The sequence below is a fragment of the Callionymus lyra genome, chromosome 5, assembly GCF_982586985.1.
Source record: "Callionymus lyra chromosome 5, fCalLyr1.hap1.1, whole genome shotgun sequence".
In the NCBI taxonomy this organism is placed as follows: Eukaryota; Metazoa; Chordata; class Actinopteri; order Syngnathiformes; family Callionymidae; genus Callionymus; species Callionymus lyra.
Window position 1 is genome coordinate 28,821,266 of NC_141822.1, and position 15,902 is coordinate 28,837,167.

Here is a 15,902-nt window from a genome sequence, read left to right on the forward strand (position 1 = left end):
ATATTTATTCAGCTATGTTACGTAATGAGCTCGGGAAGAAGGACATTTATCCTGCGAGACCACGCAGAGTAACCCGGTTACTTCCTACATGAAGCCCGTAATCCAGCGTTGTTTGCCCAGACATGGAGAGAGGTTGAAGGGATCATGTTTTTTTGTTGGCAAGCCCAGCATGGACTGAAGGCGGCCCGGAGAGAAAGCCACTTTAAAATGACGAGGAAGGGTTACATGTGTGAATATCGCATCACTTCCTGCAGTGCCTCGGTGCCATTGAGCAACTTTAAGCTTTCAGGAGCCACTTCACATGGCGGCGCTGAAACATACAAACACATGTTCAAGAGAGGGACTTGTGGTTACAAGTGTTTATGTTTCCATGTGTTCCTGGAATCCTCGACCCACATGAGAACATGAAAACACTTGTGTGCCTCCACTCCATACGCTCCACAATCATCATGTTTTCGGTTGTTGACATTTGCGTCTTATCTTCCAACAACTCCTGAATGTAAACTCTGGATGTTCTGGTCTCCCGCAGGTGGCACCCAGAGCCGCTGAAACCCGACCTCCTCGCCTGTATGAAGAAGTGGACTTCCAGTACCAGCAACAACCCAGGTAGCCCTTCTCATTGTGCTTCATCCAGCCCGGATGTGAATGGATAACTTTTCTTTGGGGCACTTCCTTTGTGTCTCCCCCTATGTCACAGCGACATATGCACACACACACACACACTAATCCCCTTTGGAGATTATAATTAAATCTGGAGTGTTTGTCTTGGGAGTGTCTAGTCATCCCGGGAATAGGACTCATCGTCTCTCAGGAGAGCAGCAGCAGGATCACAGCTATGAAGGTTGAATAACCCCTAGTGTGGCTTTAATGCAACTGCACACTCGTTCTTTGTTCAGACACTCTTTGTCAAATTTGAGTCCTGCTGTGCACACACAAATCCAGATCAGACTGTTCCTGGATCTGTGTGGCCCTCCTGCCGAAGGCGATAACCTGTGTGCTGAACTGTAAGACCTTCATTTTAGAATTGCCTCACTTAAGAACTTTGATGAGGATTGATCAAAAACTCCCAATATTTTTGTAAAATGTCAGTTTTTTCAGAAGTGGTTCTGGGGTTTGGTCCTGAGGGCAGCAGATTGAACAGGGAGGCCCAGACACCTCACCAAATATTGTAAAGGGTTCAATATTGGTTGTGTGTGTTCACCCAGGGTTCAACTACCAATGCATCAACTTTTTTTTAAGATCCCAACATCAAGCTGACAATGACTATGTGAAACTCAAATGTCTCTTTTGACTATTAAGTTAACTTGAGCTAAAAGCGTAGCTGATTTTAGTCAGAAGGACTTTTGTAGAACTTTACTTTTCTAAACCTCTCTGAACCTCTTTGAGTTTTGTTTTTAAATTATGCTCCAATTCAATACCCTGCGGGCCATTTGTGGCCTATGAAATCATATTCTGGGGTCCTCTATGATTTTTTTGGTGAAGTCAGGGATTCCATTTTTTTTTATCATGTAGTTAAGATTTATAATTTTTAAAAATACATAAAATTAGAGAATAATGGTCCAAATTCACAGTGAAACGACGCAGAAACGCACGTCAAAATTAAACAACCAAACATAACTTGAAGAAGTTCATAAAGAATCTGAAAGGAACTGGAGACCCTCCAGTCTGAGATCCAGTCTCCACAAGAACTGACCTCATGTGGCCCCTAAGTTACAGACTCAAGCTTTTTAGTTTCTCATCAAGATCAGTTACACAATGACTTTGATAGAAACAAGTTAATCTTTGATGTTAAGCTTTTTATTATTTTTATAGATACGAGTGTGTTTCAGAGTTTTATATTCTTTTTTTATATTTCAGTGTGTTTTACTAAAAGAATAATTTTCCCAGTTAAAAATCAGGAATGTTTTAGAGCAGCTTCCACCATGAGTGTAGCTTTCCTTCCTCTCGCTGCGTTTTGTCGAACAGCTGTTAGAGAATGATTGACAGGCATATTTGCTATATGAAGCCCCTCACATAGTGTAGAATTTTACGAGGATTCCAGATTTCATGGGAATGATGGAAATACAACATTTATGATGTTGTTGAGATTATATATCTTCTAGGTGTGTATTTTATGACGTAGACGGACTAAGTTGAGCTTATGTTTGATTTAAAGTGTCGCTCAAAATAAACGTCATAATGACATGAAGTTGATTCCTATGGTGGGCTTCTTTTGACAAAATGATTTAGTACTGTATTTGTGCATATCTTAAATGTAGAGAGAAACTGAGGTGTTTGTAACTTAAGTTGAAGGTGTTATTGTTTGTCAAATGATTAAATGTCTTCTTGTTTCTATGGGTTTCTCACAAGCACTTTTCCCAACGTAGTCAAAACACAAGATCTATTGGTTCCTGCTCTCCTGCAACCCACCAGACTCATTTTATTGCCATCACCTCGGCTCCTAACTTAAAATGGCCGTATATATGCACACACATACTCCAAATAAAATAAGGCATTTTAATGATGTTTTGGGTAAATGAAGCACACAGTTGTGTGAGGAATGTGAGACAGGAAAAATGAAGGAGAGAAGGCGTCTCATGGATGGAGAGCACGAGTGTGAGAAAGAGAGAGGAGTCATTTCACGGGTTATTGGCCGTCCTGATATGACAGGCACCAGGGAGCGCAGACATCAGGAGAAGGAGTGGAGGAGAGAAGAAGAGTGAGGCAACCAAACAGAAAGTCCAGAACTCCAAAAACAGAAATTCCCACCGTTAAAAAGTTAAACTTTCCGTTCCCCGTCTTCAATTTATTGTGTAAATAATTAGTCAATCATCATTTCCACCACAACATTCTGCATCCAATTTAAGAACCAATTCATATTTTTTTTGTCATTTTTCATCCAAAATTGACTGACACGTGTGGAATTGATTGCTGCAGTAATTTGTTTGTAAAAGGATTTTGGCTTGTTGTCATCATTCTGTGCTCTAATGGAAAATTTCAACCAATTCACAGACTGCGTATAATTTTGGACATTAGTTGGGGCTCATTTTTTACCCCAAGTGTTTAAAACAGCTGAGGTGTTTTTTTGTGTAGCAGTAGTTTTTGGGTTCTCAGTTAACATTTAAGTGCAGTTAAGAAAGTCGTTTATCACAACAAGCTTGAGATAAAGAAATATAACACAGTATTTTAATGTTTATTTCATCACAAATGTTTTTTTTAAGTCATAGCTGCTTTTCTTTTATTCTAGATATACACTTAGTCACCCACCTAGAGTTAGTGTCCCTCAGACGACAGGTTCCACACTCCTGGTTGGACACATTTACATTTTCATGTGACCATTTTTAATTCAATGATTGGCTGAACTTTGGGGCTGGTTGGGTGATTTTTCTAGTGACCCACAGGCAGTATTTACTTTCCAGCAAAACATAAGGATATCAGAGTTATAAAGAAACTTGTTTTTTTTAGGTATCCATTATCTGACTTTCAAATGTTACTTTAAAGAAGAAAAAAAGAATCTGAAAAGCCACCGCTCAGAACGTCTTTTAGTGTCAAATGACTCTTTAATGTATGTTTTTAATGTGTCGCGCTTCAGATAGGATCGTGTTTTCGTATTTATGTTTTGATGGGATGATCCGCGAGAGATGAAAGGAAGAAAAATTCATATCGGCGAGGAACTGAGGGAAAGTCCCAGATCTGTTCTGAGCGCTATTCAAACACATGTTTGTGTTCTCGTGGCTGATGATTCTCGAAAAGATAAATCACACCTCCCCGATCCCTCAAAAACTCTGGCAAAGCCTGTCGGCATAAATGCAGAGGCGAGGGGGGGTGGGGTGTGAGTGTGGAGGGGGGGGTATTCCGGTAATGTTTTTCTTTTCTTTTTAATTCATCACAAGGAGAAACGGGAGAAAGGGAGGCAGAGCAGACACAGGAGTGAATTGAATGCATTTTTCAAAGTGAAGCTGAACTTTGTGCGAAATCCCCCCGGGGGCCACCATTATTGGAAACCATTTCCTCTCCAAACGAGTGGCTCCACCATTGGCCTGGCTCTCATTAGCATACATTTGGACCGCCTTTGTGTGGAGCCGGCTGTGGCTGCAGCTGGAGGGACGCGAGTGTGTGTGGATGGCACAGGAGATGTCGAGAAACACCTCACAGATGGAGGGGAGAGATTTGTGAAGATGTAGATGATTTCTGACACTTTCATACGTTAGAAATGTTAATGTCGACGGCGAAATGTTGTGTTTACCAGCGGAATAGCTGCTGTCCCAACTCCTGCAGGGTTGCTGTTTCGCGCCGGTCCTCCAGTCTTCTCCTAATGATGCACATTCATTAACGGAATAGACCGAACTTCTGGGATGTGTAGAGACCGTTAGCTTATTACTATAAGTAGGTGTTCGCAGAAGCATATGCTCTCCTTAACATTGTTGCGCGGCAGGAAAACGGTTAGCAACGAGGCCACTCCATCAATGTACTTGCTTCTCTGTTGGTTGTAATCTAATGGCTAAACAGATGGTGTGAGGTGTCTACACAAGATGTGGCTAGAGTTGGACGGCAAAAGATGACATTTATGCGCCAGTAATACTATTACCAGCCTGCGATTGTCCGTTTACAAATACAAGGTTTCTTGGTCGGCTGCACTCAGCACTGTCAGGAGCTCTCATTAAAACAAAAGCAGACTGAAAGTTCCCTCAGTTCTCGGTAAAATCCTCTTTCTGTTTCCCCACTTCTTGGATCAACGGCGTCGGAGGCCCCGAGGGAGCAGAAGTGTTGTTGGAAAGAAAGTGGACTTCATTCTGGGACTCGGTGCCAGCGGCAACTGTGAGCCAGACAACTGGAGAACCCAAGTCTCCAAAAGAGGATTTGGATGGAGAGCTGGAAGTGGCGGAGTGGAGCTCTTCACCCCCAGGGAGGCCGATAGTGTTACTTTGGCTCCTGCCTCGCTCTTCACCGACCATTAACTCTGGGGTGAAGCTCAGCCGCTGGATACACTCGCCGCTCGGGGCTTGCGGCGGCACACGCACACACAGGCCAGACCATAAGGAGAATATTATCGTCATTACCAATTCAAAGCAGCAGGTCATGGGTGGGAGACCCGGCCCCAGGTTATCCAATCACAGCACCCCTCACCCACTCCCCCAAGGGGACTAGATTGGGCGGGGGGGGCACGTTTTTTAGCTGATAATTGGTTGATAAATGTGCAGCTGATGGTCAGTACGGCTCCAAAGGTCCTGTCAGGCTTTAGGGAAACAATAATGTTTGGACAGCAGTGGACAATACGGGTACATTAGGATTGGGGCCTCAATAGACGAGGTACAAATTTAAAAACCTTAAACCATTGGTCTCAGGTACTCTTCTAAACTTTTTTTCCTTTCATCTGCTGAAAATTATCTGTGACCAAGACCAAAATCAAAACCTTAAAAAGAAAACAGAAGGGAGATTTTGAATAGATTACAGTTAGCATAAGCATGCTATTGCTACTGCTATTGACAAGGAAGGTGTCAAAGGGACAATATCTGTAAAGCCAGAGAAAACGCACAGAGTTGCAGTTCATCGAGTGTCCACTTGAGGCTTGCTGCTAAAAGTGTGCTGGGGGTCATAAGTTTTCTCACATTTTCGCTTTTGATCATAATCCAATTTTCTCAAATTTGCAGCATAAGGGACGTTGTTTACTCGACAGTGTAGCGTGTTTTAGCCTGTTTAGCCTGAACTTAATTCCGTTGGTTTCAGTCATGATTCAGACTCTCTGAACTCTTAACCGGAGTTGACTTAACCGGATTACTATGTTTCCAAGATGGCCGTGCCTGCAAATTGACCATGTTTTAGTAGCAGTTGATATCACACATACTACGACCAGTTTACAGTCTATGATCTTTGCTCATTGGAACTGAAAGTTCATGGTTTTTCTATCTTTTTCACTGCTTCAGTTGAGCTTCAGTGCGAGATGTTTTACACGTCCATTGAGATCATGTTGGAATGCACATATCCAAGAATGTGATGGAACATTTTGTTCTCTCTGCAAGCCCTCTATTCCTCTTCTTAAAAGTCACAGGCCATCCCCTCGAACACCCTCGGAATTTTAAATATCCCCAGGTATGTGCCAAGTATTCACTAAAGGACTCTCGTCTGACCTCCTCGAAAAGTTCACTCACTGCAAGACACAGACTTCCTGGAATTAAACGCTCTTTAGTTTTCCAGCTTGTCTCCCAAAGTTAAACCCTTTTCACCCAAGTTTTGCCTCTGTCTAATGATTCCACGAACAAAGGCTGTGGATCAGAAGTCCTTCCACCAAGCCGTCTGTTGAGTAGGAGAATGAACGAGGAAACGTTGCAGTGACTTATTTAGTTCTGCTTCTGTGCGTTTGTCAACTAGAAAAGAGCTTCCAGAGCTACATGGCTGGCTGGGTTTGTTTATTTTGAGTAACTTCTCACATTTCTGCCCTAACCCGTCGATTTTTCACATTTGAAATGCCCTTTAACGGGTTTTCTCAACACCTGTCCCACATTGTCAGCTTGTTTGCGGAAGCTTCACAAGTGATGGACCGTCTGCCCTCATGCTGCCGTCCAGCTGCTAAACGACTTTTTCAGAACTCACAAACTCAGTTAAAGTTATTGTTTCCATAACTCATTTAATTTCTGCCGTCCTCCAGAGGTCCCAGGGTTTTTTTTTCCAAAGCTAAATTGCCCCCTCCCTCTCCTGACAGCTGCTGATGTGGTTCAAGGGGCTGAGGTGATTGGTTTAAAAGGTGAGGTGAACCCATCTGTTTGCTGTTTGAAGTGCACTTGAAGCAGGCCTGAGATTATTTTGTTTTCTTTTTCCAGAGGTGCTCTGACCCTCTTCTCATTCCAAAGGCCTCTTTTTATGAAGGGAAAGGTCCCAGCGGTGTGTCGGAGCCACGTTAACGGTGTTAGTGCCCAGACGTGGGGGAATGTAATGGAATCAGAAGTAGGAAATGAAGGGGCTTCAGCAGCTGAGACACAGGCAGCTCTACCTGTTTACACTCCTCACATTTTCAGCATTTTTCCACTGATTCCATCAATCCTTTCGTCTGCCCCTCCGTCTCTTTGTTTATATTTCTCCTCCATCTCATCGTGTCTTGTCTCCCCTGCAGCCCTTCCATCCTGCTTTCCCACAGTCGCCCACGTCTGCGCTCGGGCACATCAATTATTGCTCCATAAATAAAACAGAGGGTATAAACTCTAAAAGCCCCGCACGAGCTCCATGAGAATGCAAAATGTCATCAACAACTGCATTATGTGCATTCCACAAATGTGTTGGAAGGAATCTGTCGCCAGGAATGTGAGGGAGAAGAAAGTCCTTTCAAAGGTTCCCCCCACCGCGACTGTTATAGGATCGTGCTGCTGGGAAATATTGTTTTGCAGCTCATTTTTGGGGTCTACTCTGAGCGTGACTAGGTTTGTTTTTCTTGCTTCAAAATCATCTTTTCCCAGCAATTTTTGATAGTTTACCACAGCGATTTAGCCTCCGTTACCAGTTTAGATCATCCTCCTGTTTCCCACCTATCTCCTTTATGTCCTGCAGTAGCATGTAAACGGACCTGGTTGACATTTGGAGTCTTGAATAAATGGGCCAGGAATCCATATGGAGACTTGTCAATCGCCCACCAATCGGGTGTCTTCTTACTGACAGTCAACTGATACTGTCTTCAAGAACCTAATTGGTTCAACTATATGTGCTTGACCAGTTGAATGAAAAACCTGCACCATATCAGCCCCTTTCTGAACCAGTTTGACCCCTGAGGTCTGAGTAGTGGAGAGAGTTCTAGCCCTACTCAACATGACTCGACTCAACTCTGATTGTGTTTACACCGGTCGTATCTACCACGGAAATACTTTTCATACCGAAATATCGTACACATCCTTTTGTTTTTGACGTATATCGTCTGTGGAAACGCACCAAAAAGCGGGTACAGTTGAGTTGAGTAGAGTTGACTGCCTTGGGGTCCACCAGAAAGAGCTGGACGATGTAACCCGGGGGAGGAACGTCTGGGTCTCCAAGCTGATAATAATGCCCCCGAATAAGCAGGTACAGTTGCTATAAACCTTACCCACAGGTTCCTATAGCTTGTCAAGATTTTTTGAGCTTACTTAATTTAGCCACACATTCCACTGACCGATGATTCTTGTTGTTTTTCTTCACCACCTGGATGTGGCCACTGACATCACACACCTCCGCTCACCTCCTTGTTGCACCCCTGTTAACACGGTCCCTTCAGCCGGGCTGAGGCACACGTGTCAAAGTGAGAGCTTCAGCTTCCACCGCTGCTGTTGACACGGCTTTGATTAGCCGGCTTGGTCCAGATCTCTCCAGGAGCCCACGTCTGGGTTCTGTCCACCACACCAGCCAATTAACTCCCCGACGGGTTCGGTGCGGTGAGTTTTGACACGGAGGAATCTGGACAACCCGTGTAACAAGTGAGTGCTTCTCATGGACAAACAGTGTTTTGGTTTGATGAGTGTTTGATAATTAAGGGAAGTAGGAAAACAGGGATAACGTAGCTGTTGCTCACTGGGCGTCTGTGTCACGGTAGCTCAGAGGTCAAAGTTCGAATGAGGTGACAAGGAGCTTCCAAATCATTGTGCTACCATGTAAACTTAGAAATGTATCATGGTTTGTTCATCCTAAATTTAAACTCACTTAAGTTGAATATTTTCTTTATTTATTCACACAATTATCAGTTATTGTGATAAACATCTGCTAAATGGACGCCTGGAGACACTTTTCTGTCAGATTTATTTACTGGACTTACTGCATTGTTGGCAATTCATCACTTTTTGAATGGAGAACAGTCAACAAATGATGTGAATACCTTAATATATGACTGGAGTTGGATCATTTATTATTCTGGAAATGGATTTCTTTTGAAACGGCATCCAAAAGAATAAATCTGTTCAATCAAATTTTATCATTTTACTTTGAAACTTTTTATGTCTAAACCTGATCCTGGCTCATTTTGTTTTCTCTATCATCTTCTTTTTGTACACACACATAATGGCATCTATAAAGGTAGTGTTGAAGAGGAGCCTGAAGAGGTTACAGCTGTATGTCTCGTGATGAAGGCTCGACAGGTGCATCAATATCCACCGGGGGACGCGAGAACGAAGCTGTAGGAAGGATTTCACCGTCTGACATGATGCTGTGTTGACTTGTCATACATGTCCTCTTACGTTCTGGCTGCTGCTTTCCCACTGCAGATAAAAACAACACGCCTAATTGGGTAAACGGAAGCGTTAAAATCGGCTTCTGGCGGTTCAGCTGTGTGGTTTTGACGAGTGTCAGCGAGCGGCTGCTGCTGCATGTAAACGCCTCATACATGGGATTCATAGCACTTGACAAGCAGGTGAAGATGTACCTGCCAGATGTGTCTACATATGCAGCTGCTTGTTCCGCTTGTCTTCGGAAAGTCATTAATTCATTCATTATGCAAACTCCATTTGTCCAAATTACTCTGATGCGGCGGCTGTGTTGTGTTTAAATGGCCTTTAATGAAGAGGTTAAAAGGTCAAAGGTCAAAGAGAAGCTCTTCCACGATGATGTTTCCTCCTCGGAACTCTTTGCACTTCTCGTCTCCTTAAAGCTTGGATCTTGGGTTTTGGATGTTGACTTGGAAGCGGCCTGAAGACGGCAGTGATTGACACTTGAGGTTTCAGGAGACGAGTGGACTCTCCAGTCAGCTGCTGATGGCAACTGTTGGTAATAAGATCAGCAGCTGCCAGTTAGTGTCAAGTACAAGTCAAGTCTCCAGTCGCGTCAAGATCACCGACCAGATCTGACCCGTGCTCCCATCTTTTCAGGTCAGGATCCACTGTGGGACAAAACACACATGCACACATACACACACATTCACCTGCAGACACACATATGAACTGTACAGACAAGCGCAGACACCCACACACAAATGGGCATGGACAAACGCACACACATGAACGACACAAGCACACACACAAAGAAACAAGCACACACTCACAAAGGCACACAGACAGACATGCACACATGCAACTACACGTACAAAGACATGCTCAAAGAACCATAAAGACAAACACAGACACACACACGCAAACGCACACAGACAAACGCATGCACTCATAGACACACACAGACTCACAAACAACCACACACGGACGTACAACTACACATACAGAGACACGCTCAAAGACACATAAAGACAAACACAGACACACACACGCAAACGCACACAGACAAACAAATGCACTCATAGACACACAGACTCACAAACAGCCACATATGGACGCACAACTACACATACAGAGACACGCTCAAAGACACATAAAGACAAACACAGACACACACACGCAAACGCACACAGACAAACAAATGCACTCATAGACACACAGACTCACAAACAGCCACACATGGACGCACAACTACACATACAGAGACACGCTCAAAGACACATAAAGACAAACACAGACACACACACGCAAACGCACACAGACAAACAAATGCACTCATAGACACACAGACTCACAAACAGCCACATATGGACGCACAACTACACATACAGAGACACGCTCAAAGACACATAAAGACAAACACAGACACACACAGACACACGCATGCAAACGCACACAGAAAAAACAAAAATGCACTCATAGACACAGACTCACAAACAGCCACACACAGACATACAACTACACATATAGAGGCACGACATAGACACATAAAGACAAACACAGACACTCATAGACACACACAGACTCACAAACAACCACACACGGACGTACAACTATACATACAGAGACACGCTCAAAGACGCATAAAGACAAACACAGATACACACAAAAAACACACACAGACAAACACACACAAACACACACAGACAAACACATGCACACACATACAGATACACACAAAGACACACACTGACATACCCATTGAAATGCACACACACAGATGCACGTACCCACACACACACACACACACACACACACACACACACACACACAGACAAACACACTCATGTTGAAGTTTGATTTCCAGCTGCTCCGTGCACGGCTCTCCAGGACTGTTCTGGACGGATCTCTGAGGGTTAATGAGGAATTTGTGAGTGGGTGGGGGGGGGTTAATTTCTTCCTTCCGTTTCCTAGGGGGGATGGGGGGGGCAGGTGCAGTCACCCCCCTCTGCCATCCCTCATAACTCCCCTCACACATAACCATCATACACATTCAGCTACACTCACAGTCCCAGATGGACGACACACTTCCAGATTTGTCTTCCGCGGCTCATGTAATCATACCAGCCCCCCCCCCATACTTTCTCACACACACACACACACACACACACACACACTCCATCATGGACGTGATATCCTGGGCTGCTGATGTTAGCGAGGTGTGTGTCAGATGTAACATGCTGCGTCATTACACGTCTCCACGCTCGCCGCCCCCCCGCGGCTCACGCCTCCACGCTGCCTCTAATGGACACCAGCGGGGACGCGTCCGGAACCTTCGCCCGCCGGGGCTTGATTGTCCGTCCGGGTCCAGACGAGTCAGATGTGACAGCGGAGCGAGAAATGTAATATAATTCGCCCCGAATGATTTTCTCGGAATAGAAAAACTGGAGGGAGGAGGAGGAGGAGAAAAAAAGAGCTTATATGATGGATGGAGAGCAAAGATGATGTTCTGATGTCTCACTTGCCACATGCTGAGTCGTCAATTTGAAGTCTGTACGGATCATCAGGAATGTCATTTTATTCATCGGACGGACACGTATGTTAACCTGGAAATGAGTATTTAATTTAAACAACCTTTTTTTTAAAAGTGAACCACAATAATCAATCATTTTCATTCAAAAGTCGAACACTTGAGTCTCCTCAGGTTTATTCGCTCTCCGCCCTCAGGACTGTGAGCAACATCTCCCCGACAGCTGAACACTGCAGTCGTCATCAGCTGTTCTCAGATCAGCAGAAGTCGTGTCTTTGTTGCTCCTGACGGAAGATGACGTCTCATCCTCGCGGGGAGATAAATCACGGCCGGTGATAAAGCATGAGCCGGAGCTCCATCACTTACCTGTCGGCGCCGGCGCTCCACCAATTAAAAAGTGAAATCAAAGCTCTTTGTTGCTCGTCCGGACCATACGGGTCGGATCACATGCTCGCCCTACGGGTCCATCCGTCTTCCCGGGCTGGCAGAACCAGCTGTGTGGCTCCAAAAGAATGAGGAACGGTTTTGTGGGTCGCTGAGGCCCGTGGACCCCTGTTAGTCCCCCCGAACTCATACAGCTGGACGCAGCACATGTAGACGCTCTCAAGCCTTTGATCGATTCACTCATGGGTCAATAGGTGAACTTTTGTTTCTAATCAAATGGATTTTCAAAATATACTTTTTTATGACCTTAAGTAACAAATGAATTATGATCTTAACTTGTTGAACGTCTGATGCTGAACTGATTAAATTCTAAAACAATTTTAATGGTTTGACCAAACATTAAGTCTTTAAAATATATCTATAATAATAGTATAATAATATATCAGAGTCAGCAGGAGGTTTTCCAAAATAAAACCTCTCAGAATCAGAAACTTGTGTTTCCAGATTTGCGATGAAGACGACAATGGAATTTTTGATTAATCAATCCAGCAGAAATTAAATACATTATTTCCTTTTCCCGTGTCCAAGTTGATACTGTGGCGGATAAAGATGTCTGTGTTTAAGATAAGATAAGGACGAGAGATTATTGTTGTCAAACTTCCAGTGAAACTTCTCAAATATTTGAGCCTCTTATGTGATTAAGATTTCTCACGTTTCACTGATGTTTTTCTTTTAGACACAAACTCTGGAACTTTATTCAAATAAATATTTGACATTTTAAAGCTAATATTTCCTGTAACTAAAAATGTAATCTATCCAGAAACTGATATGGAGACTTTGAACAAGTGTGTGACGAGCGAGGAAGAGTCGCTGCTTCACAAAGAGACAGAAAAAGCTGAATATTCCAAAAGGAAATGAGTCACAAGGCTGATGTGTTTGGGTGGCCCTGAGATCCAGGTGTTCCTCCTCCTCTCCTCGTTCAATCTGGATTAATGAGCAGGTCGACCTCCGTCTCTCACTTCCTGATTCTGCTGCTGACTCCCCTTCACCTCCTCCGTCCCTGGACTCCTCTCAGGGGTCCCGGTGCTCGGCTCCGTCCTTCCTGCTCCGCTGAGTGACAAGGCGGTGCTGTTCATTCCTGAGAACCACCTGTGGCTCGGACCCCGGCTCTCTTTTTGGGTGGTCAACTCCCGATCCGACACACACATATATAGAAATATCCTCCAGAGACGTCTGCTCCAGCACACACTCACTCACACACACACACACACACACACACACACACTCACACACACACACTTCCTAATCTGCGCTGAGTGACTCGCTCTAATTGGCCAGTCAACAGGTGCTGACTCGGACTCCCGGAGCCTGACAGACGAGACGGAGGGACACGATGGAAGAACAAGGGCCGGGCTAATCTCGGGGCTCAGACCAAGGCTGCAGGACTTTCCTGGCCTCTCGTCTGCGTCCACAATTATGACCACGGCCCGAGTGAGACCCTCTCCCGGGTGTCGTCCCTGCGACCCCCCCCCCCCCCTCGCGTGCCCGCAAGATCACTTAATCGCTTAGATCAGCAAAATAAACACTTTCATTGGGTTTTTGGAGACGTTGACGTAAGTTATAAAACCAAAAAGTCGAGTTTTTGGTATCTGGTTGTTTTTCTTGTAAAACGGTGGTTGCTAAATATATCTGTGCAGCATCAAGCCGGGCCGACCAGTTTGTGTTGGAAAAGAAAACGACGCTGCTCTGAAGGAAAACGTATCCTCTAGAGCCAAGTTCCCCGACCTTTCTTCCACCACGGACCTGCAGGAACCAAGTGTAGAAAAATGCATCTCAGAAATAATGCTGAATCAGCAGGAGCCCCGAGCTGTGTTTCTGCAACTTTTGCAAGTTATGGATTTTCGTTTTACTCGTATTCACTACTTTACCTTTATTTTGTCTAAACTAGATGGAAATAGTTTGTTGACATGTTAAGAGTCTAGTATGTAAATATGTTAATGTGACTTTACAGAACATTTTTCCTATTTTCAACAGAAAGAAAAACAACTTTCAGACAGTAATAATCAACACAACAGAAATTAAATCATTTATTTATCTTTCTCTGTCTCCATACAGAATGGAATGAATAAATTCATTAAATATCCGTTGCCTAGCATTGTTGCCATGCATTATGGGACTATGTGAAATGGGATTGTTTTATTTTTAACGATGGACCAACAACTCTAGACATAATGAAGAAAAATGCACAGTTTTGTCGATCATATGGAATTTATCCCAAATAATGCTCGGGTCACTCGTTTTTTTTGTCTGACGGGGTCATAAGTTCATGAGCGATGACATCACCTTGTCCAGGGTCATGTGACTCCTGGCGATTGTTGTACCGTCGTCTTGTTCTCTCGCTCGCTCTGGAAACAACGCATGGGATGGAAAACATTTGAACGGTGAAAGGTTGAGGACCCTCACCTCCCTCCTCCGCCGCACCCCCTCTCTTTCTCTCATTACTTTCTCCTCTTTTTTTAAGTCTCCCTCTCTTTTTCCGCGTGTCGCCTTACTCAGGGGTTTAGCCTCTAATCACCCCGAGCTGAGGGGGGGGGGAACCGGAGACTTCCAGCTGGCTGCCTCGTTACCACACACCCCCGGGACAACACACACACACACACACACACACATTCCTGGAGTCTCACACACATCCTCATATATGCTTACGGAGGCATTAGCTCTTATCTCCTGGCATCTCTCCATCCACGTCGTGAGCGAGACGTGATCCTGTTGCGCCCGGATCTCCTTTCAAACTAGTCCCACCGACTCTCCTAAACTCACAAACTGCTCTGTGTTTCAGACGAGACCCCTACGACTACCCCACCCACTCCAGAGCCGCCACCGGCCATCACCGCGACCCCAACCGGGCACCGGGGCGCCACCACCACCCGGAGGCGGGCAGCAGGGGCGCCAGCCCGGGCCGCTACACCAGTCCAGAGAGGTACCCGGCAGCCAGGGGGCGCTACGGCAGTCCTGAGCGCTACGTTTACGAGGAAGAGCGCCAGCCCGACGGGAGGCGGAAAAACCCGCTGATCAACGCAGTTTAACTCGTGACATATTCCTATGTTTATACAGAGCTATAATAATATTGTAATTACAGATTAAAAATGAAGTTACCGACTCGTACTTCATCCTCCTGCGCTACTAAATAATGACCGTGAAGGACTTCACACATGCAGGAAGTGAATCAACAGGAAGAGGAAGTTCGGCCCTCCAGAGTATTCACTTCCTGCTGTTTGATTCTTTGTTGTAAAGCCAAAGGTTTTCCGTCAAACTACTGGAAATGACGTCTGCACACGAGACGTGCTGCGGATTAATTTAATATTTTATTCCTGGAGTATTTGCACCGACGATGGTTCCTGTTGAAGATGATGATGTCCACTATCTGAGTGTTGTTTTGTACAAATGTTTTGCATTAAATATTTTTCAGATTATCTTTGTTTGTGGCCCAAACTTCTTAAGTACATTAACGTCTGCTCACCTCACCTGTTGATGATCGTATTTAAACATCGTTACCTCGAAGAGTCAGAGCTACTGATGTCACTTTTCAGTGTCTTGTTCGCTGGTTCACACCAGCTCACGAAGCCAGATGTTGACATGGACGATATTTCTGTTGAACCACCTCAAAGTTTAGATCAATGGATGAAACTTTATTGATCACTTGGGAAAATTTGTTTAGGAAAATGAAGGTTCCAGTCACCACATCGCAGTTGACAGAAGTAGCAACAAAGTCTATTATAACAAAGTGCAATCAAATAAGATGATAAATAATCAATATTCATTAAGTCCTTGTACATAAAATCATAGGTATACACTTC

At 44.5% G+C, this 15,902-nt stretch overlaps 1 protein-coding gene across 2 annotated transcripts in view; it reads left to right on the forward strand.

The window, feature by feature from the left end:
- Positions 1-15,518, forward strand: part of pard3ba (par-3 family cell polarity regulator beta a) — a 133,197-nt gene extending 117,679 nt beyond the window's left edge. For both annotated transcript variants that reach the window (XM_087791725.1, XM_087791726.1), the window contains 2 exons: positions 530-606; positions 14,885-15,518. In XM_087791725.1, coding sequence (XP_087647851.1) covers positions 530-606; positions 14,885-15,131 — 324 coding nt within the window. In that variant the 3' untranslated portion in view covers positions 15,132-15,518. The remainder of the gene's footprint in view (positions 1-529; positions 607-14,884) is intronic.
- The last annotated feature ends 384 nt before the right edge of the window (positions 15,519-15,902 follow it).